The sequence below is a fragment of the Brachyistius frenatus genome, unplaced genomic scaffold (genome assembly GCF_029030835.1).
Source record: "Brachyistius frenatus isolate BFR_SWC_R1_liver_20210118 unplaced genomic scaffold, ASM2903083v1 Contig_348, whole genome shotgun sequence".
Lineage (NCBI taxonomy): Eukaryota > Metazoa > Chordata > Actinopteri > Embiotocidae > Brachyistius > Brachyistius frenatus.
Genome location: NW_027210947.1, coordinates 106,298 through 130,828, shown reverse-complemented (window position 1 = coordinate 130,828; position 24,531 = coordinate 106,298). Strand labels below are relative to the sequence as shown.

Below are 24,531 nucleotides of genomic sequence, written 5' to 3'. Positions count from 1 at the left end.
ATTTATCACCTGTGACTAATTCATAAGCACTGGAGAAGATTCACAGCATAATCTGCATGTCTTGTCACGAAGCTTTTAGTATAATCAGTATTTGTGAACAGAAACAGCTTTCTTTCTTAAAGCTGTGTAAAATAAAGATGTGCACTGTCATTAAAAACACAAAACCTGGTGGTGATTAATAGCAGAGTGGGGTTGGGGAATTGTAGTAATATTTCCTGGAGCATTTACATTCCAGTGAGACTTATTTCAGCAGGGCTGTTCCAGTTATGTTAAAAAAAAAAAAATGCCATACGGGAAATGAGACATGAAGAGGGAATTGCTGCTCCTGCCTGTTGCTTTAAGAGAGCCTTATGAACAATTACCTCTGTGGTGGTTTAATAAGGTGGAATTTTACTTTAATAGACCCCAGAGCTGATATGAATGAACAATATTCTGGAACATGGATTCCTGCATATTAATGTAATAGACCAGTTGCATTCTGATAGTTGGCTTCTGTTAATTTTTCAGTCACCGATTGTTTTGTTTTTTTCAACATTATACAGGTAAGTCCAAACAGGAAACTTCCATCATAATGCATGTCGTCTGTAAAGGTCATAAACCAGGCTCACAGATGGTTTATGTATGTCCATACTGTATGTTAATTCATGTACATGTACATTGGTTGCCTGCAACTTGGAAATGGTTGTACATTTAGTTGTCATAAATGAATTACAATGTACATTCACAAATTTACATTTCTGTTGGTCAATACATGTCTCATGCATGTATGAAATATTCAACAATGCACTTGAAAATGAATCTTGATGTATTTTGACTGTCACATAAGGATTTTGTAATGAGTCATATGTATTTCTACGAAAGATACATGCACAAATGGCTGATGATGAGGTAAACAGGGTGAGCCAATAGTTAACGATCTACCACAATTAAATTATAGAGATGTCATATATATATATATAATATATATATATAATACAAAAACATTGACACCATTTATTTTACAAATCCCCAGAGCAGAGGTCATAGACAAGATGAAAAGAGAGCAGTCACTTGACACACTTCTTGCTTTATGTCTTAGACACAGAGATGCTCAATGTGGAGAAATCTTTCAGAACACACACACACTTTCAGCTGTTAACCAAATTATTTTAAGTAACTGCAGTACAACATTGGTCCGCCTTTCCTGAATTTCCTTCCACACCCCCACATTCACATACTGTGAGATTGTAATCTGGCAAAAACATTTTCTCAACAAACCAGGCTTGGCCTGTACGCCTCTGCAAAATCTAATACAAGCTTCGGAGACCCCATACTTTTCAAGCAAAATGTATAACCATGCTGGGAACCTAAAATAGAACAGCTCAAGTAACTCCAATCGCTAAAGCATACATACACATAAAGACTGTTTCAGCTGTTCTTCAGATGTGCCCCAAGCTTCAATAAATGCACGAGACAACAGCTAGAGATCAAGGGGTGGTCAACTCTGCGAATTCTGCAAGAACAGGAATTGTTGCAACTGGAAGCTTGCACTGTCTTGTTGCCTGACAGTCACCTCTGTCAACTATCTAACTAAAGGGTCAGTTCACCCAAATAAAACCACTTCCTACACTGGGCAACAGTTCTCATAATACCAGGGGACGAGGCATTCATATTATTAATATGAATGCCTCGTCCCCTGGTACTGTATCTCTTCCCAAGCCAATCTAACATCATCAGCCAATGGCACTTTTAGTGCCATGAATTTGATGATTATGAACTTCAACCTCCCAGACTATTATATCAGTTTCTGTGTGTAAAATGTGACTGGCAGTTCTGGTCTGCTCCTTCTTCAGCCATTAGAAACTGACAATATGCTGCGCCACAGTGGCTTAAAGAGAATGAGGGCTGTGACACACCTTCTCATTATCTATTCCTCTTACTTTACCTTTAGTTGTGCCTGCACTTATGCTCACCAAAATACCAAACACGTTTGCAACACCTACTTGCACATTAAGCACCCCTGCGCTGCGCCTAGGCAGATGAAAACAGAGCCCCCAGTTTTTGGTTTGAAGTAGATTTTTTTCTGACATGTAAGCTTAAAAATAGTATTATTATGAGTTTTGACACAGTTTGCAGCAATCAACTGTGAAGTGATTTATTGTACCTCAATCCCTTATGTCTGTAAAATTTTGAAAAAAAAAAAAAAAAAATCGAAAATCAGTCAGTAGCAGCCCTCAACTGTTTGGCAATTGACCACCATTTGGCTCTATGGGTAAGAGACAGTTGTGACAATTTTCAAATACAATAATTCTCCCAAAACCCTGATGGCACACGGTGGCATGTGCATTACTTGGACACTGAGAAGGTGTGCATGCACACACACACACACACACATGTACAGCCAGTGACCCGCCCTCTCTCACTCTCCTCTGAGTCACCTTGTCAATATTGGATCTCTTACCCATCACTCAGTTGCTGTCTATCCTGCCTCCTGCTACGCTGTCCTTCAATTTCCACCCGCCTTTTTCTCTGTGTTACACACTCTCTCTCTTTCTTGTTCTCTCATCTCTCAGCTGCAGCATCTTTAGCCGGTGGGTATCTGGCACAGTTTCCAGTTAATGAGAGAGCAAGATGTTTTTCTCTCCTTGCATCTCCTCTTCGTCTTTATCTTCAACCAGCTGAGCACATGAGCTTAAACCAATCAGGCGGCCAGCAGTCCACATCTAACCCGGCGACCAGCAGGGAGGAACAGCAGCAAAGATGACAACAGACAAAGAATGAGCAGAAAAAGAAATCTGAAGATCACTAAACGGTGACCCATTTTTGAGACACTGCCTTGCAGAGACTTGAGAACTGTTCAAACACTAAGAATTGCTTTAACCATACATTTCCTTTAGAGAACTGGATGTGTATGTCCTCAGAAATGCATCAGGGTAAGGTCAGTTGAAGACTCTAATACTTACAAGCTTTGAAAAGAAACCAAAGGTTTCCCTGACTTCACGTTCTCTGCTGTGCTTCTGAATGGTAAAGCTGTCAATATTTTGAATGTTCTTATTGTAAACAAATTACCATGACGAACCACCAAAACCAAAAATATAATGTTCCTTTTAACAACTAATGTTTGTATCCACACCGTTGCAATAGATGACATGCTCCTTCATTATCATAAACACACTGCAAATTATTTTAATTCAATAAAACACACCATCGTGCTGCACTAAATGTGTATTAATCCACAGTAGAAAATAGCCATACTATCTTTGCTCCAGTCTGATTAACTTTTGTCTAAAATACAGTGCCAACCTGATTCAGGCTCTTTTTAGAGTAAAAAATATATCACCCAGCAATTTATTAGCAAAACCTGTGTAATGCAATCCAACACAAGAGCTCTGCCATAAATTTGACTTTCATTAAGATTTTAGTTGACATTGTAAGAAATTTGATGGTTATGCCTTGTTTTTTTTTTTTTTTTTTTTTTTTTTTTAAGGTGGGAATGTACTAGACTATCCTGGTTCCACCAGGCTATTACTCACAGCTTCAGTTTTGTTCGTTGTGATTATGGTCTTGAAACTCATTTAGCATTAAGGTTTCCAGAGCAACTAAAGAATGAATCATTGACCAGTGCGGCTAAATGCGATGACGTTGAAGTCAAGTGTTTTTTTTTTTTAGATATGTAGTTGGAGTGGTATTAAGAGTTTCGGGAAATTTGGTGGTCAATGTCAATTGGAAAAAGGCTGCTCCAGTGTTTTCAAAATTATACCAAAGTCTACGCCCAGTAGGATGCAACAACTGAAATGTATTACCTTTGGAGCCAGACCTGTGTTTACTCAGTGAGTTTGGGTCTGCGAACACATTTGATGTGTTGTCTTTGGCCTATCTACAATTAAATATCGGCTTACATGATTTGCAAATCTTCCCATTTTGTTTTGATTTACCTTTCACACGGTGTCCCAACTTTTTTGGAAACAGCTAGCAATTGTCCGTACACAAAGCGAAGGCACACATTGTGTACCTACTCACACATACACAAAGTGGATGGATTGGATAGTTACCTCCACGTGTTGTAGAAGAGCAGGGGGATGTTGAGGCCCACAGTCAGCCACTCCTGGGCACACAGGAACATGATGCAGAACAGCCCATGGATGGAGTACTCTGGCAGCACCAACTACAAAACACAGAGATAGCAGACCAAAAGACCTTAAATGTCAGAACTTGTTGCATGCTTGTGTCTTTCTCCTTCCACTTCCTTACTGCATGTCTGAGGATAATTTTTTACCAAATGCAGTTATTGCTTGAGTGGCATTTGCCTTAATATAAGAACTGCATGAATGAAATGACTTATTAATTAAACTTAATGGCAGTTGGTTAATGGATGCCACATTATCATTTTAATGCCCAATACGAAATACACCTCAAGCATCATCATTAGGATTCAAATATCTAGCCTAGCCTATATTTAACCACTGCAAATCTGTCATTCTGCAGGCATTCCAAATGGCTAAATGCCCCCATCCAGATTATGGAGAGCTTATCTTCACAATGGGCAGCGCACACTGATGGCAGGAATCCATCATTGTCATAATAACTGGAGGGCTTGGCCCTCCGAATGCAGAAAGCAAGACAACCTCTTGGCAAACAGTGATGGTAAGAGTGTGTGCGAGAGTTATTGCCACCAACCTTCCAACCACCTCATTAAGCATTACTTTTGTTTTCCAAACTAAACAAATTAGGGGAGTTCATAGGAGCTGATATTGTTACAGTTTTATAAAGATCCATGACAGAAAGTTGACATTTCATGTTTGCCATCATTTTAAAGCTGCACAACACATTGGCAAAGAAGGCTTTGTTTTATAGTCAACTGAAATGCACTTTGAAGGGCATGAATGTCGTCAAAAGCATGTGCTTCTAACTTAGACCGTAAAGTGGTTCCTATGTTCAATGGTGATTGAAGTTAACATGTTTGGGCTGGATTATCTGAACAATGACAAGTGGCTGCACAGGTGTTACCTGGCTCTGGCTAGGTCTGTCATAATTATTACATAATTGTGTGATCACAAGTATTTGAGCTGACTGCAATCATTTTGCATAATCAGTAGAATCGTTTTTATTCATCAGTATAAAATCTGTATGGTGGGCACTCTTTCGATGATCTTATTTCATTGCACTCCCTTCTGCTGTGGCTTAATGGCAGATGAGAGGAGAATTAGTACTTATCTTCAAGTGTTTAACTTCTAATACTAAACAAACTGCATCTACAGCATATTGACATTAACATCATGGATTTAGTTGCACAGCCATAAGTGTTATAAATACATCATAGGGTGTATGTTTAATTATTAAACTATGATTAGTCCTATACTATAGTTAAAATGAAGAGAAAAAGAAAGACAAATCATGAATTACAATTATTTGTGTGAAAATGAATTGTCAATTGTCATGCTTAGAGTCAAGCACTATGCAAATTAACATCACATAGTAATGGGTTTGCAAGCAACAAAAATAACTATGTTTAATTAGCTGGAGCTTCAAGCGTAAATACAAAATAATAAAAAAATTGTATTCCAAAATTCAATCAGCAAAAGCTTCACAACTGTTTACAACCAATTTACAACCCTGGGCTTCATGCGTACTTGACAAAAATGTAAAGCGCAATAGGTTTTCGTGTCTCCATCACCAAATTGAGAAGTGAATACCTCAACCAAAGAGTTACTTCTGTCTAATTCAAACTGTAGAAAATAAAACGAGTCACTAACAAGCATGTTATTGAATCCGGTCCAAAAATTCCCAAGCTGCATCTCGACCAAATCTTATGCAAATGAAGAATAACAATGCGATACTAACTTAGTCATAGTACTAAACTGGTTCTTGTGCTACACTTGGCAAACTTCTAAAATTGGCATCAGTTTCTGTGGAACAACAGTTACGGCCCGGTCATTGTACAAGGACCTCCGGAGTGGGAAAGGTTCAAAAATAAAAAATGTTACTATTGTCTTTTTTGGCTTTCCACATGAGAACACTAAATGTGGCTGTCTCCTCACAGCTGACAGTTTTGCAAATGATCATTTTAGATTAGACTAAACATATGTATCTCTGGCTACCACAGGAACTGGCAAGTTACCAATAAAGTCTGGCTCGCCACTCTTATATGGGTGTTTGACAGATTGCGTGGCTGAAATCCCTTGCAATGCAAATCCCTGTGAACACCTGAATAACCCAAATGTCTTAGTCCACTGAAGTCTGCAGCAGCTTTTCACTGTTGGACTTAATGTTATTCACAAAGAAAGCCACTTCACTACTCATTTATATTTAACAGCGTACAGGGCAACACATTATGGTACCATTCTGGACTGCCTGGCCTTGAACATTACTGTATACGCTGCTATAAAGAGGCAGTGTTCACGCTACATTATTCAGATGGCTATATGCCTCCTAATAACAGAAAAACACATTTTCACTTTATAGCGCTCCAACAGCTGGAGACCAAAAAACTGCAGTTAAGGCAAAACCTAAATATACCCATTTGTTTTCACATATAGCAGAGAAGCTGCGTACACGACACACAACTGCTGCATGCAATGCAGCACATGGACAAGAACAGACACACTCTCTTCCCTAATTCATGTTGACACTCAATTAACAGTACAAACACAATCCAGTAATCCAGCAACCATTCAACACTTAGAAGTACAAAAAAACGTTTTAACTGAAACGTAAAAATCAGTAATAGGAGGTGGAATCAGCTGGGTGTCCTCAAGTGATCTCGTTAAAAATGTAGGAAAAACTAACAACATATTTTCTTTTATGTAAAAGTGAGATACAAATGCTACCCTGGTGACTCAAACAACTTTATCCAAACTTTTATAATCCTACCTCCCACTAGCCGTCATGTGAAAAATTAAGTATATCCAATGTAAATTGTTACCTGTTTGGACCAAAAAATAAAAATTATTTGGAGAAGTAAAGTATTTATATACTCTTTAAAAACAGTGCCTACAAGTAAAGGTTAAGTACTTGAGCACAACTACAAGGAAAACAAGCTTTTCAATCAATCCAACAAATTAAATTCAACATAAATATCTATAGCTGTAATAATCTTCTGTGGAAAATCTAAGGACGCTTCTGTCCCTTTGAGCAAAAACAAACTTCTGTGTAGATGGTTTGCATAATTATCCAACAGTCTCTGACATCAGGTTACCAAAATTTCAATGCGTTTTAATGTGTTTGAGTGGACTGGTAACAAGTTAAAATATTATAGAAAATACATTCAACTGATTCATTGACTACTTTGGGTATCAAATTTGGTACAGAGAATCCCGAAATATCAGGTATTTGGTACTAAGTACCAAAACTCTGTTCCATCCCTTGTAGATACCGATTGAAAGTGGTGGTGCTGCTGCGCTGCTGGTGTGCTGCTGGTGTGCTGCTTTCAGCTTGAGTAGAAATTGTGTTGAAAGAATCCTCTCAACCCTTTGTGTTCAGCAGTAGAGTTAGTAGTGACAGACCACAGTGCAGAGCTGAAAAAACATGAACCTTACTATTTACATTTTCAGTGGAGAGATCTATTTGCATTCTGAATCCAATGGTCTGACCACAAACTGCTTCAGTCAAGGTCCAATGAGCAGTCAGGCATACTTGTGTGAACAGCTGTGTTTCACTTGGTTGTATTTTTTTTTTTTTTTTTTTATCATTGTCTAATTGCATAAAATTGTACAAAAACAGTGCTCATATTTACAGTTAATAGTCACAAACAAACTGACTGTTTGTTTCCAGGACAGACTGCAAACGCACAGAGACAAGAAAAATGTGAATTATTAATAATTATGTCAATACATTGTACACTGCCGGAGACCCTGCTGTAACTCCTTTGCATTCAGTGAACGTGTTAACTATATAGAAGTGTTTATGTGTGTGTGTGTGTGTGTGTGTGTGTGTGTGTGTGTGTGTGTGTGTGTGTGTGTGTGTGTGTGTGTGTGTGTGTATTGGAGCATATGCATTTCATTTCCATGCTAATGGCTAACAAACTATTTTTTGTTCCTTTCCATCGCAGACCGTCTAGCAGATCCTCTGAAGCTGTGTGTGTGTGTGTGTGTGTGTGTGTGTGTGTGTGTGTGTGTGTGTGTGTGTGTGTGTGTGTGTGTGTGTGTGTGTGTGTGTGTGTGTGTGTGTGTGTGTGTGTGTGTGTGTGTGTGTGTGTGTGTGTGAGAGACTAAGAGACCCATCTGGGATTATGCCTGGCTGGGACTGGAGATCTGTTTCTCTGGCTGCGGTGCCCAGGGGCCACCCTTAACACCCATCTGATCCACCCAGCAGCAACACTGATGAAGCTTCATTCATGTTGCAGTCTATATTTGGTAGGTAGGTAGGTAGGTATATACTTTATTAATCCCCGAGGGGAATTTTTTTTAATTGATTAATTAAATTAATTTGACCCGAGTCACTGTAAGTATCCATGATGCACTGCACTTTGGGACACTTTATACAGCTGCAGCCACATTGTCTGCCATGCTGAGAGCACTCCTAACACTGTGGATGTTACATTGCTGAATCTATACATATACATATGAATGTGTGTTTGTTACTGTGGCTAAATTATGACAGGCACAAATTAAACGACAGCCTCTGAAATTACCATGAAGAGATGAAACGACACCTCTGTGACACATTCCCGATGAAACATTAACATTTCAAGCTTCACAAGGTTTTGCGGTGCTGCGGTCTCAGATTGCTTGAGGATATCAAGCGCTCATCTTATTTTGCACAAACAGCCGAGTTGACACATTGTCTTCAGAAAATGTAAACAGCTATTAAAACATTAAGTTCTTGGAGACATAACTCAGCTGAACGTCCTCCAGAAGGTATATTTTTTGATTGGTGATTTACGCTTGCCAAGGATATCATTATCCTATTGTCGACTATGTAATTGTATAAACATCCTCAAATCAGATTACAAAATTATTTAAAAAGAGACTGAGAATGATCACATTTCAAAGTTTTCTTCAGTACGCTATCAACATAATTGAGTGATAGTACATCCACGGCTATATTACAAACAGAGGCTGCTAACAGCTGACTTGGAATACTTTTAATGGTATTAATGTTCAATGTGAGAAGGGAGCAGAGGAGTGAAACAAAATGAAGGATTAAGGTATGGAGAGAAACTGAGAAACCTATAATGGGACAATGAGGAATTAGCAGTGACAAAAATCATTTCTATAAGGGTCGGAGCTGCTTGAGTTGGGTTCATCAGCTGCTAACAGCTGACTTGGAATACTTTTAATGGTATTAATTTGCCAAAAATATGAACAAATTTAAGGAGGAAACATATAGGCACTTTTTTCACATTTTTGACAGTCACATTTCATAAAGGGACTGTTAAAGTGAAGCGTAAACCCAAGAGTCAAATTCAAATCATCCAAAAAACTTAAAGAATTTAAATCTGACCCGTAGTTTGCCGAGACACCAATGCACCCGGCAAAATCCAGGGTTTCTGCATGAAAAATGCTATTATGTTCAATGTGAGAAGGGAGCAGAGGAGTGAAACAAAATGAAGGATTAAGGTATGGAGAGAAACTGAGAAACCTATAATGGGACAATGAGGAATTAGCAGTGACAAAAGTCATTTCTATAAGGGTCGGAGCTGCTTGAGTTGGGTTCATACATATGGAGTTGAAGAATGGATTTTACAACTGGGAGTTTTTAATTCTTTTTTCTCAACAGAAAAATTGTTTGCTCCAGTTTTTTTTAATAATTGCTTAAATAGGAACAGATTTTCAAATTGTTTACATACAGTACCAGTCAAACGTTTGGACACACCTTTTCACGTTCAATGGTTTTTCTTTATTTTAATTTTTTTTCTACATTGCAGATTAATATTGAAGAGATCAAAACTATGATGGAACACATATGGAATTATGTGGTAAACAAAAAAAGTGTTAAACAAACCAGAATATGTTTTATATTTTAGATTCTTCAAAGTAGCCAGCTTTTGCTTTGATAACAGCTTTGCACACTCTTGGCATTCTTTCAATCAGCTTCACGAGGTCGTCACCTGGAATGGTTTTGAGTTAACAGGTGAGCCTTGTCAAGAGTTAATTTGTGGAATTTCTTGCCTTCTTAATGAGAGCATCAGTTGTGTTGTGCAGAGGCAGGGTTGGTGCACAGTTCTGTACAGTGAATAGGCCTATTCGACTACAGTTCTAATCCATATTATGGCAAGAACCACTCAACTAAGTAAAGAAAAACGACAGTCCATCATTACTTTAAGACAGGAAGGTCAGTCAATCCGGACAATTTCAAGAACTTTGATGGTTTTCGCGACTGCACTTGAGGATACATTCAAACGCAATGATGAAACTGGCTCTCATGAGGACCGCCCCAGGACAGGAAGATCAAGAGTTACCTCTGCTGCTGAGGATAAATTCATTAGAGTTACCAGCCTCAGATTTATTTATTATGTATTTCAACAGGACAATGACCCCAAACACACCTCCAAGCTATTTGACCAATAAGGAGAGTGATGGAGTGCTGCGTCAGATCACCTGGCCTCCACAATCACCCGACCTAAACCCAATTGAGATGGTCTGGGATGAGTTGGACTGCAGAGTGAAGGCTAAGCAGCCAACAAGTGTTCAGCACCTCTGGGAACTCCTTCAAGACTGTTGGAAAACCATTCCAGGTGACGACCTCATGAAGCTGATTTAAAGAATGCCAAGAGTGTGCAAAGCTGTCATCAAAGCAAAAGGTGGCTACTTTGAAGAATCTAAAATATAAAACATATTCTGGTTTGTTTAACACTTTTTTTGTTTAACACATAATTCCATGTGAAACCTTCATAGTTTGGACGTCTTCAATATTATTCTACAATGTAGAAAAAAATAAAGAAAAAACATTGAATGAGAAGGTGTGTCCAAACTTTTGACTGGTACTGTAGGTTGATGTTAAATATGCTGCAACAGTATGTATAAAATGGACTTAAAATGGACAGCAAGAATGCGAGTCTGTAACAGGCTATCAACAAGACATGATAGTCCATGTATGTGTTAGTCAATGTCAGAAAGATACTTTACTTTTCAATCTTTGCTTTGACAATCATCAAAATACTTTCTTGAAGTGACAATCTAAATGGGAAATATTACAGTTAGCAGTTATTTTTGTAGTCCTGCCAAGAAAACTCCATTATGTTTTGGGTGAAATCATAAATGATATTCAGTGATTGGAATAAATAACAGATTTTTTTTTTTTTTCTCCTTGAGCAGTTTTTTTTCCAGTGACCACCATTTTATGTCACTATTACATATGTCGCTGATCTCAAAACGCCATGCGAGTTTATCAGGGCTTTTAGAATATAAAGAGGCCTGAGGCAGCTGTTTCAACCAACCCATGCGGAAGGAGAATTTCATCAACTCAATTGCAAAAAGAAGACTCTTTCAATTTCATGCCTATCATTCCTGCCCTCAGGGTGAAAGGGCATCAGCAGAGTACTGCTGAATACTGTAGTGGGTTCAGTTTATTTAAGCTGAATAAGAGCAGCCTTTGATGTTCCAGCTCAGGGGAAAACGGTCTCTCAGCAGCGCCGTAATCAATGAAAGCAGTTCTCGAGAGAGCCTGCTGTCGGGCCAGATGCTTATATCTAGACAATGTCAATATTCCAATTATTTAACAATTCAAATGAGAACAAAGGTTTTAGATTAAAGGAAAATTACGGTTTATTTTAAATTTCAGATTATTTTTGTGGTTCAGATCATCAGTTCTTGTTGCTGATGCTGTTTTGCTGACATCTCAGCATAACAAATAGGTTCAGTAAGGTTACAAACATATTAGGCAGATGATTGTAGAGGCTGAAAAAGAAAGTCTATCAAAATATAACTGGAAGAGAAAACTGAAACTAATGGGAAATTTACAGGACAAGCAGGGAACTGTAAACATCCATGCCCGCATATAGACTGACTCTCCTGGTTTTCCTATGCAGTGCAGGATTACTATTGGAAATTGGACCAACAGCAGTGATGCTTTGAATCCAAATAAAATTGTAATTAGTCTCAATGAATCATTATTAGCTTGTTTACCACCTGCACTGTCTAAATGCTTGAGTGCTTAAAATTGTCTCATTGGACCTAATTTTAGCAATGAAGGCATATTCTGTGATTTCGGTAATTGCTTTAGTGAGTAGACTACAATCTTACTACAACTAATAGTAATAATGGGGGGAGAGGCGGAGGCAGCGGTGCAGATGTATCAGCAGGAGGGCTGCTGCTCTGCCAGAACTACCATGATTAGCAGAAAAGTTCTGAATGACTTATTCACCACTGTTGTCACATTCAACGATGTTTAGGCCTGATTTTCTGAAGTTTGGGGTCTACGTTTCTTACTAAATTATTTTTGGGTTTCTTATTTCACTTACATAATAAGTCTAATCATTCACCTGAGCCTCTCCTCTTTTCCATGTCTGTGGAGCTACGTGTTTGTGTAACTCCGTGTGGGAGCTATGGGGGCGGAGCTTCGTGTGTGTGGAGTGGGGGTGGAGCCGCCCTGTGATGAACACACAGAGACTAGAGAGGAGAAAGAGAGGAGAAATAACGAGATCATCAATTAAACTTTTACACTTCACTGAAAACCTGTAGAATACAGCGGCTTTTAGCCAACGCTTTTTCTGGATAGGCTGCGAGCGTTTGACCTGTGCTCACGCTTCATAGCGGTATTACGTTATTATGTCAACAGATCAGAGTATTGCCGTTACCCAATATTTTTTATCATATACAAATTATACTGGTATTATCGTGAACGATATGATATGGCATACCCCTACTACACAGAACCTTTTATGACCAGTAGGAGTCGCTTAAGTATGCAATTTTAAATCCAACATATAGCAGCTTTAATTACGATAAATTGATGGTTTTAGCTGACCACAGTCAATATCGAATTTAAGATTTATTCAATCCAAGTACATCAAGGTGAGGAATACTGTGTTTCATTTGAATTATGTTTGAACAACTAAATGAACCATGTGGGTCTCCGCTCCACAGCATCTCAGAGGTATATGAATCATTTAAAGGTTGTAAAATATGTACGATTATTTTTTTTGCCAGGCTTAATTACAGTTGCCTGTTCTAAAGGGGTTTGACACTGTAATTGGCAACTGAGTCTTTTTTTATCTTAAGCAGGGGAGAAAAAGCTGCTGCAGCTAAAATGAACATCCAAAGCTTCATCCAGAGAGAGAGAGTGGACCCAAATGAATTAGGTGGAGAAGTGTGTGGTGCACATGGTGTGACTGAATGTGGCAGATTGGAGAAGGAGAAGACCATATGCTTTACAGTTGGCAAGGTAGCTCTGTGGTTGTTTCACCTTCAGTCGGCTTGCTGCCTGTCTGCACTGAACACAGAAGTCAGTTTGCTTGGGTTTAATGGTACGCCAGCATTTTAATGCCACACATGTGCTTTTATATTTTCTCACACACACACACACACACACACACACACACACACACACACACACACACACACACACACACACACACACACACACACAAATATATAATGTTAGTGACAGTTTGAAAGATGTGAGAGTTTATCAGGTAGTGACGATTGCTGTATTATGGGAAATGTAAAATTAAACTCAGGAAAATTGGCTTATGGAGCTCATTCTGCAGACTAGAATTAGAACTCCATCAATTTTTTTTTTAGCCAGAATGCAGGAAAAAATATTTTCATTATCAATGAACAGGTCAGTTTACTTTCTTAATTGATTGATTAAAAGTGACTGTATAAGATATTGAATTTGATATAACGATACATAAAAAAAGGAAAACAAACAGTGATCCATCTGAGAAGTCAATAACTAAATTCAGGGATCACCCTTACTATCCAATTCCATTTCTTTGTTATTAGCACATAGACAAAACATATATCAATCAGTCATAAGTCTAGTTCACTTGCATTTTATGACATATTCACCATGTTGCTGGCTCATCCAATTGCACATAATGTCAGGATTCCTGTCTGCTCCGGCTGTTTGCTCCTCTGTTTTGTCCCCAATCACCTCTCCTCATGTTTTCTGTCATTCCCCTGTCTGTTTGTTATTGTTTTCCCATGTGTTCTGTGTCCTCCTCTCCCTGTTTCCTGTAACCTCCCATCCATGGCCACACCCCTCACCGGTCTCAGCAGCTGCCACCACTCTCCCCAAATCACCACTTGCAGGTGGCTCATTTCCCTGATCACCTCCCCGGACTATATGTACCCTGCCCCTGCAGTCATCTAGTGTCGGTCTATACTGCCAGTCACCGCCAGTCACCCGTCCGTTACCCGTCGGTTCCGGTTCCTGCTCCTGCTCCAGTACCCAGTACCCTGTACCCTGTTTCTGCTTCTAGTCTGTGCGATCAGTCAGTGCTCCCAATCTCGGCTGATCGTGTAAGCTAAGCAGGGTTGGGCCTGCTTAGTACTTGGATGGGTGACCACCTGGGATTACCAGGTACTACAGAACTACCAGTCGGAGCCACCAGTCAGAGCTGCCCGGTCACTCCAGTACCAGATTCTGTTGCAGCTCGCTGTGGAGGACCTTGGGATTCCCCCAGTGCAGCCTGGCCCCCGGTGAGAGTCGGTGGAGTTTCCCTCCTGACTCGGGAATCAGACATTGACTTTAGGTACCGGCCTTTGTTGATCAATAAAGACTGAAGTGTAACTCAGTTATTTTTTAATACTGATTGATTTGTGTTAAGCTTTTGTTGCTTTATAACAATAAATTATCAAAATAGTTACCAATTATTTTTCTTTAGATTAGTCATCCATTGGTTTTAGTTCCCAACCAAACTCTCACAGCAAAGCTCCATAGCTTCACCCTGACTGTTTTTCATTCTGTCCATTAAATCTGGTTACAGATTATATCTGGTTCTGCCAGGACTTGTGTAAATACAGTATTAATACCATCCAAGACCGCAGAGAATCTGTTAACTGTTTAATTTAAAGAGATGACCCTGTTGATATGATCAACAATATCAGGTGTCCTCATATGTGATGCTACATTATATAAGTCATATCCTAAAGCAAATGGACTGATTCTTGAAGATGTCTCACCTCATCCAAAAGGCTTTTTAAGTTGTAAGGGGTTAAGAAGTCTAAGATAGACCATGACATGCATGACTGAGAATCTTGACAGACACATACTATATTATTTCTGAATATGGCATTTAAAGTGATGCTTCACTTGTCAAACAATCAAACAGAACATCAACGAATATAGATATAATGACAGAAACATCAGAGGCTGCGGCTGTTGTCCGTCCTCCTATATCAGGCGTTTGAACTCTCCTATCAGGAGCAGCCACATCAAAGTCTGAGAGTGCAGCCACAATAAATCTCTGTATTAAAGTGCACTGTTCTGCTTTTATACCTGCTGCTGCTCTGCAAGCTGCACAGCCAGTTGGGTGACAGATCAGCATGTACAATGTGAGCTGAAGAGTGGCCATGTTCCTGCTCAGCCGAATCCTTTCTCTGTCTCATACTTGTGTCTTTTATCCTCTGTTTATTTATTTCCCTCATTAGCTGCAAGTGTTGCTGGGTGACCCGGCATTCTTACTCTGCATCCCTCAGAGCGGGACTGCCTGAAGAGTCACATTTGAAACCTCTCAAGCCTCTTTTCAGCTTTGAGTGAACGCACTCCATGGCAGGTAGGCTTGCTAATTGAACCTGGAGAGGTTGAGGGCGGCACTGTCAGGTTGTGCTAGGGCTCTGAGTAGAGCATGGGCAGGAACTCCCTTTTACCATGTCGGATAGTGATATGCTGTAAAAGGTCTGGGAGCTGTTTGGCTCAGCACAGAGGTAATGAGAGGGGGGAAAAGCCTGTGAAAGTGAATAAGCAGAGACACTTGTCTCTGGAGAGAGTAACGGTGAAGAGAGCCTTTGGATCTTATATTTCATTAAGAACACCACTCATTTCGGGTTGTCTGTCTGTCTGTCCCCCTATTTCATCAAATTATAACACTCATTTCATGCACCTAAATGCAGTTTAAAAATTGTCCGTCCCCCTATTTTGTTAAACTAACATAGGTTCTAATTCCTATGTCTCCCCATTACATCAAACTACTTCTGTAATTCTAGCACCGGGATGCCCGTTTCCATTGAATCCATCCACCTATTTCATCAAACTACAGCGCTCATTACAGGTTGAGATACCTGTTTAAAAATTGTTTGTCCGACCGTTTTATTAAACTACGGCTCCAGGATCCCAGTTTCAGATTAGTTTGTCCTCCCATTTCATCAAACTACAGCACTCATTTCCAGGACTGGGAAGCCTGTTCCTAATTGTTCCGTCCACTGTCTCATTAAAACTAGTGCTTTCATTTCTGGTACAGAGAGGATAGTTTCTCATACCATTTTCACAACCTGTCCCCACTTCTTCATTTCAACAACCTCATCTCATTCCTATGGGCCACATCAGGTTTGTAGCTACATATGCTGCTAACACTACCACCTTGCACTGCAATTTCCAGCGCTTCATTTCTCAGGGCTGCTCTTCTATCTTTCATTTGCTCTCACTTGAATCACCTACTTCCCCACCTTTGCAGTATTAACCCTCATGAGCTCATCCCAAGCAGAAATGTGACTCTACCAACACCTCGTTGCTTCCCCTGCTCCATGAGCATTACTGTGTTGCACACCATTTGTGTGCAAAAAGAACAGTCTCCATTCATCACAACAACTCCTACAGCTATTTGAAAGTTCATTATTTTTTAAAAGTCATGCTCATTGTGGCCCAGTGTTAGAATTTCCATCCTGTCACCAAAATGGCAGACAATATTGGAGTATCCTACAAAACTCCAACATTCTTGAACATCCAGCACCATTGTTTATAGGTTTTTTTTCTATGGATAGTAGATACAGATGGTGGTTATGGCATATAGACTCTTGTAGAACCAAAACACTTAGTTAAGATTATGGAAAGATAGTGGTTTGGGTTATATACCATACAGTATATACCCATCCACCAACCACTCCCTTTCTTTCAACCTCACTACATATAGCACACACTATTTCTTATAGTGACGCTAAATGCTGGCATTGGACATAACTAGTTATGAGTGGGATCATCCATATGAACCCAAATAGGAAATTGGGATGGGTGTTTTGTATTGACCGAAATACTTTGAACTTCATGTGGAAACAATATGGAACCTGGCAGTTTCCTTTCTACTTCGAAGTCTCTCTCTTTCGCTGCCTTCTCCTTTTCCTTCTTGGTCTCTTAACTCAGAGGTCCCACGACTCGCAGACAAGCTAATGAGTCCTCCTCTCCCACTCTTTCCTCTGCATCCTCTTTTCTTGGGCAGGTCCAGCCATTCAATTTGATTATACCCTGTCCTGTTTTGGTAAAAGTGTACACTAGTAACCATTGATGATGTTGCAGATGCAGTGGGGGGAGTGGGGATGCCCAAGGACAAAAAGAAAAAACTCCTTTGCTGTATGGATGGCTTTCTAACCGCAAAGTCATCAAAGAACAACTCCTGTCATCCCTTCATTCATTCACTATTAATACTACCTCCTCAGGAAACACAAAGTTTACTGTTTGTGACTAAATGTCATTTTCTGTCCAACTGTTGGTTCAACATTATGATCGAATGAAGAAGCTTCACAACAATGGAGTTAGCGTTGGAAATTCATCATTTCCAGAAAATGTATCTTAATTATTATGGCCCCTTAGTCTTTCTAAAGCCATAGACTGGTACATGTTATTTCTGTGAACCAACACTTTGATGAAATCTGAGTAATGATACAAGTACAATATGTCATTGGCTCATTGGTCGACGGCCTACAAAGATTCTACTGTGATGTACAAATTACAGTAATTAAGAGGGGCCCAGAGAAACATTGTTTCAAATTGCCAATATAGTCTAACTGTCCTTCACGTTAAAGGACTAAGAAAGCAATGCTGTTTAATTTTCTAAGTAATTGCTTTGGGAATGGAGCAATGTTGCAGCAGAAAAGCAACATTTGCCATCACTATTTGTCTCCTGTGTCCATTTATTTAATCATTATCAATGAGAACAAATTATCTATAAATCAAGCAATAGACGTCAAATGTGGCTCTCTTGATCCATGGTAAAAGTCAGTGGCCACTACAGAACTTGACATGAGGGTAAGGGGAGTTGTAGGGGGGCAGTTCATTTGCTGTTACCTTAACATAAAAATGACCATGAAAGGGATTATAATGGAGTTTTTATGATGATAAAAACGCATTAGTTGGCTCATTAGATACATTTTCAAATTTTTTTGTAAAGTTTTGTATGAGAGCATGTATGCCATTTTGCTGTCCCATGCACTGCTCATCATTTTATTATGATGTTAAATGGTATTACACAGATTAAGTATATTTGCCATTTGATAATAAAAATCATACAATAATATATTGGAATTTCCCTGTTACCAGCTAATTGACACAACGATGAGGGAAGAAAATAATCACGTCCGTGTATCTGACAGCTCAAATTATAGCAAATGGCATCGACAAGTCATTGAGGCGAAACATGGGAGAATGGTCTGTAGTCAATGCTCCTGAAATTTGCAGACGACTCAACGGTTATTGGCCTCATCAGGGACGGTGATGAGTCTGCATACAGACGGGAGGTTGAACAGCTGGTCCTCCGGTGCAGTCAGAACCACCTTCAGCTGAACCTGCTCAAGACTGTGGAGATGGCAGTGGACTTTCAGGAGGAGCACCCCAACACTGCCCCCCATCACCATCCTCAACAAAACTGTGTCTGCTGTAGAAACCTTCAGGTTTCTGTGATCCACAATCTCCCATGACCTTAAGTGGGAGTCCATAATTAACTCCATAATCCAGCAGAGAATGCTGAGGAAAACTCAACCTTCCCCAGGAGCTGCTGATCCAGTTCTACAGCGCCATAATACAGACTGTTCTCTGCACCTCCATCACTGTCTGGTTTGGATCGGCCACCAAACAGGGTGGGAACAGACTAAAACGGACAGTCAGGACTGCAGAGAAAATAATCGGTGCTGACCTGCCCTCCATTCAGGACTTATACACATGTAGAGGCAGGAAATGGGCCTGCAGATCCATCCCACCCCAGACACCCTATATTTCAGCTACTCTCCTCTGGTAGGCGCAACAGAGCACAGTGCGCTAAGACCACCAGAAACAAGAACAGTTTTTATCCGCAGGCCGTCACTCTGCTAAACAGTTAACATGTTCAACATCACTGGACCTTTTGCACTACACCCAACCGCATCAGCACCATTTGCACTCGGTGCAATTGTCCCATTGTTTATGTGTATATATGTATATATTTGTTTCTTTCTTTCTTAGCTGTACATATGTCTATTTATGTTTTATATGTTTATTTATGTCTATCTGTTTTTGTTTTTGCACACTGAGAGAACAAGTTACAACTGGAGTCAAATTCCTTGTATGTGTTAATATACCTGGCCAATAAAGCTGATTCTGATTGTAAAAGGAATAAACAAATTATTTTGACCAAGTCCTGGAGAAGACATTACATGTTATGCAGATAGACAGATTCTCTGTTTGATTCCATAGCCATAAATCCTCAATAAACACTGTGCGAAGGTAGATAAGGCTGCATGGAGTTATGTAAGCCAGAGTGCAGAAATTCAGTTGCCCTTCAGCAAGGTGCGAACTTTTTAAATTGTTTGTACCTAAAGTACAAATTTAAAGATTATGTTTTTTACAAATATGCGGCCTCACTAATGCTTAATGTACACTTCTACGTCAACTTTACATCAGCAACATTAAAATGCGTGTCACATGCGCTGGGCCATTTATACTTTCTGCCTTTTCTGTACGGTGAAAGGTTTGTCCTCCAATATACTGTCTGATATCATTCCAGCTATTCAGCATAATTTGTTTTTTTTTTTATTACCAGGAGATGATGAGTTGTACAAAGGTTAAACCTTTTCAGCTAATTGTGTTTTGAAATGATTCATTGTTTGTGAATGTACAGTGGGTACGGAAAGTATTCAGACCCCTTTAAATTTTTCACTCTTTGTTTCATTGCAGCCATTTGCTAAAATCAAAAAAGTTCATTTTATTTCTCATTAATGTACACTCAGCACCCCATCTTGACAGAAAAAAACAGAAATGTAGAAATTTGTGCAAATTTATTAAAAAAGAAAAACTGAAATATCACATGGTCATAAGTATTCAGACCCTTTGCTCAGTATTGAGTAGAAGCACCCTTTTGAGCTAGTACAGCCATGAGTCTTCTTGGGAATGATGCAACAAGCTTTTCACACCTGGATTTGGGGATCCTCTGCCATTCTTCCTTGCAGATCCTCTCCAGTTCCGTCAGGTTGGATGGTGAACATTGGTGGACAGCCATTTTCAGGTCTCTCCAGAGATGCTCAATTGGGTTTAGGTCAGGGCTCTGGCTGGGCCAGTCAAGAATGGTCACAGAGTTGTTCCAAGCCACTCCTTTGTTATTTTAGCTGTGTGCTTAGGGTCATTGTCTTGTTGGAGCCACTCCTTTGTTATTTTAGCTGTGTGCTTAGGGTCATTGTCTTGTTGGAAGGTGAACCTTCAGCCCAGTCTGAGGTCCAGAGCACTCTGGAAGAGGTTTTCTTCCAGGATATCTCTGTACTTGGCCGCATTCATCTTTCCTTCAATTGCAACCAGTCGTCCTGTCCCTGCAGCTGAAAAAAAACAACATAGCATGATGCTGTCACCACCATGTTTCACTGTTGGGATTGTATTGGGCAGGTGATGAGCAGTGCCTGGTTTTCTCCACACATACCGCTTAGAATTAACGCCAAAAAGTTCAATCTTGGTCTCATCAGACCAGAGAATCTTATTTCTCATAGTCTGGGAGTCCTTCATGTGTTTTTTGGCAAACTCTATGCGGGCTTTCATATGTCTTGCACTGAGGAGAGGCTTCCGTCGGGCCACTCTGCCATAAAGCCCCGACTGGTGGAGGGCTGCAGTGATAGTTGACTTTGTGGAACTTTCTCCCATCTCCCTACTGCATCTCTGGAGCTCAGCCGCAGTGATCTTTGGGTTCTTCTTTACCTCTCTCACCAAGGCTCTTCTCCCACGATTGCTCAGTTTGGCTGGACGGCCAGGTCTAGGAAGAGTTCTGGTCGTCCCAAACTTCTTCCATTTAAGGATTATGGAGGCCACTGTGCTCTTAGGAACCTTGAGTGCTGCAGAAATTATTTTGTAACCTTGGCCAGATCTGTGCCTTGCCACAATTCTGTCTCTGAGCTCCTTGGACAGTTCCTTCGACCTCATGATTCTCATTTGCTCCGACATGCACTGTGAGCTGTAAGGTCTTATATAGACAGGTGTGTGCCTTTCCTAATCAAGTCCAATCAGTTTACTTAAACACAGCTGGACTCCAATGAAGGAGTAGAACCATCTCAAGGAGGATCAGAAGAAATGGACAGCATGTGAGTTAAATATGAGTGTCACAGCAAAGGGTCTGAATACTTATGACCATGTGATATTTCAGTTTTTCTTTTTTAATAAATTTGCACACATTTCTACATTTCTGTTTTTTTCTGTCAAGATGGGGTGCTGAGTGTACATTAATGAGAAATAAAATGAACTTTTTTGATTTTAGCAAATGGCTGCAAAGAGTGAAAAATGTAAAGTGGTCTGAATACTTTCCGTACCCACTGTATGTTCATGTTTATTCTCAGAACTGTGTTTGTCTCTGTTTCTCTCTGGTGTTTACATGACTTTGAGGTTTTTAGGATTTTCTTCATCAAGAACATGTTCATGAATTTGTGTTAATATTTATCATCATATTTTTTTTGTATCTCTACAAATGAAGTTAATTCTAAAACGAATAAGTTAAGGGGGAGGTATTTTATTGTATCTATTGTATATTGTCTTGTATTTATTAATTTTTTTAAATACATGTTTAATTATCATATTTATTTCATGCTTTTTTGTTCTGTGTCCATGCTGCCTCCTTGATAGTTTTGAAAAATAGTTCAAGTATACTGTGAAATATCTTTAACTATAATTTAGTGTGTTCAAGTGCTAAGTGGGGGGCAATAACAAATAACTTGTTAAAGAAAGGGACATCATATACTTTAGAAAATGTAATTTTCATTTCAGTATTCCAATGAAAACATGTTTGATAGGAAACACAAAATTATGTCCATGGCAGGGTGGACATATCTTATGGTTTATTCTCTGAATATTAGCCTGTAATTCTATGAAAATATGAGTGGAAGATCTAAAAATAGAAATAGATATAGGGCTAAAAGGCACCCTACAGCGATATTGACCCATGAAAGAAATTCAGTGGCTTGCTAAAGGACACATTAGCTTGAAGTTACACATACTCACATGCATGAGCACACACAATAACACACTAAATAAGTATATGTGCTGTACAAGAAAATATCTTGTATAGCAGATGTCCTCTGTGAGCTATAATGTCAGAATGGATGTGCTCATTCTGTACATACAGACAAATATACACATTAAGGACATGAAAAACCTGGGCTGTGACACAACTGTGTAATGTCGTAAAAAGATGCTTTCAAACAGTGATTGGTTACCATAATGTTTCCAAAATAAATACACTAGAAACCTGGCTAATGAGGGAAGCAGCAACATCAAGGATGAAATGATACGTTACGGGAGCATAAAGTCCAGAACAAGTAGACTGGCAAACAGCTTCTACCCACAGGCCATCAGGCTTGTAAATGACTAACGTTGTGGTTGTCAGTGCCAAAACCTACGGCACCTTAGTTTTCACTGACACGATATCCTGCAGTGGACTAACGTAAGTATTGCCAGGTATACCAGGTTGTACACGGCCAGACACTACTGATGCAGAGTATGTGTAAGATTAATATGAATTATTGTCCCTTTATCACGGAGGACTTCTACATTTGAAGGTGACAAAATGTTACACTTTTCTCCTATATAGTGTTGCTAAATACTATTGGGGAGGTTTGAGACACCTGTTTTTTAGTATCTTTAAACTGGTATGTTTTAGAATTGATTTTAACATTTTTTTGGTTAGCTCCTCATTTTAACCTAATCAAGCCTGACCTTGAGGCCCGTGAGGCTCTGGCTGAGCTCCGTTTGTTATTCCTCGCTTGGCCCTCTCAACTCTGGAACAACCTGCAGAAGGAAATCAGGCAGGCTGGCACTGATTCTTCTTAAATCTCTGTGAAAAACATTTATACTGTTTTATGTGTTTTCTACTCTGCTCATTTGAATGATATGGTAATGTTTATTTGTTGTTTTTATGTCTCTTTAAAACACTTTGCAACTTGATTTACAAAAGGTGTCATACAAAATGTCATAAAACTCCAATAAGAGACATATATTCCTTAATTTAAATTTTTAAAGAGTAATCTCAACACCAATAGCAAATATTATATAAAGACAATACACTGTATTTCAAGATTTCAGTCTCTAAGAGGCAAAAGAAACCAACAAGATTCCAGTAATTACATTTTCTATACCAAACTTCTGAAACATGTACGTCTTGTTTAATTAGGGAAAGTCATGATCAAGCTGATAAATTTGCAGTTGCAGTTGCCCTCCCTGATGTTCAAAATATAGCAATGTTACTGGACTGTGGTTGTGACTATGGGCCTTATTTTTGTACACAAAGCTGCTCTCAGTGCAGATGCAGGTGCATTTGTATGTTGTTACAGTGCAAGGAGTTCTGTTTCCTGTTGTCATAAAATGTGGCTCAGGTCCGCACACCCAAAAATAGTTTAATGCCAAATCAGTTCATTTAAGTATTCAACTCAACTCGAGAGCGCACATGAAACGCATAGTTACGGTGGATGTCCGATGAATTTAATCCCACTTTCATAAAAAAATTAAACAATATATGTTTTTAATGCAATATTCTGATTCAGTTAATCACATACAAATTATTGTCTATTGAATTTAATGTGAATTGGGCAGTTGGTGTATACCATAATACAGTAACCAATCTCAGCCATAAAATATATAAGACACTCTGGTTAACTACAAATAAAATGCAATGAAACTAAAGGGGTAGCAATTCAAAGTCCTTTTCATCTATTCATTTGGTTTAGTAACCTATCCAGCTGTGTAAGGCCACGCAGTGTGACCCTGTATCATTTATGTACAGCAGGTTAAGGCCCTTTAATTAGGGATTGTAATGTAAATTAGACAAACTCAAAGCTTGCTATGCAATTCATTGAATAACACCACAACATTCGTGATGTTTGGAGCAGATTGCTCTTCATCAATCTTGTTAATGAATTAGTTGTATTGGGAGATTTAAGTGTGCTTAATTTACCTACTCACACCACTCAACATTGCTCCACCACAGGATTTCACTATCTTGGATGTGTTCTTCGTTCAGTTTGTTGACATCAAATTAAGGGAGGCCAAACGAAGGGGCCAAGGTTTTGTTTGGCCCTTCATTCTATAGCATTGAACCGCTTCCTACGCTGGGCAGCAGGTCTCATAATACCAGAGTAAGAGGCATTTATAATATTAGTTACCTCTTTTGAAGCTATTACCATTATCAGCCTACGGAGGCCGACTTGCAGTAAGATAAATTCGGTGATTAGAGCCTGAACC

The 24,531-nt window shown here is 39.3% G+C and overlaps 1 protein-coding gene across 1 annotated transcript in view; it reads right to left on the bottom strand.

The window, feature by feature from the left end:
- The window catches only part of cnih3 (cornichon family AMPA receptor auxiliary protein 3), an 83,940-nt gene that overhangs the window by 13,713 nt on the left and 45,696 nt on the right, over window positions 1-24,531 (bottom strand). The window contains 1 exon segment of the mRNA XM_069723852.1: window positions 4,032-4,144. Within this exon segment, the coding sequence (XP_069579953.1) occupies window positions 4,032-4,144 (113 nt within the window).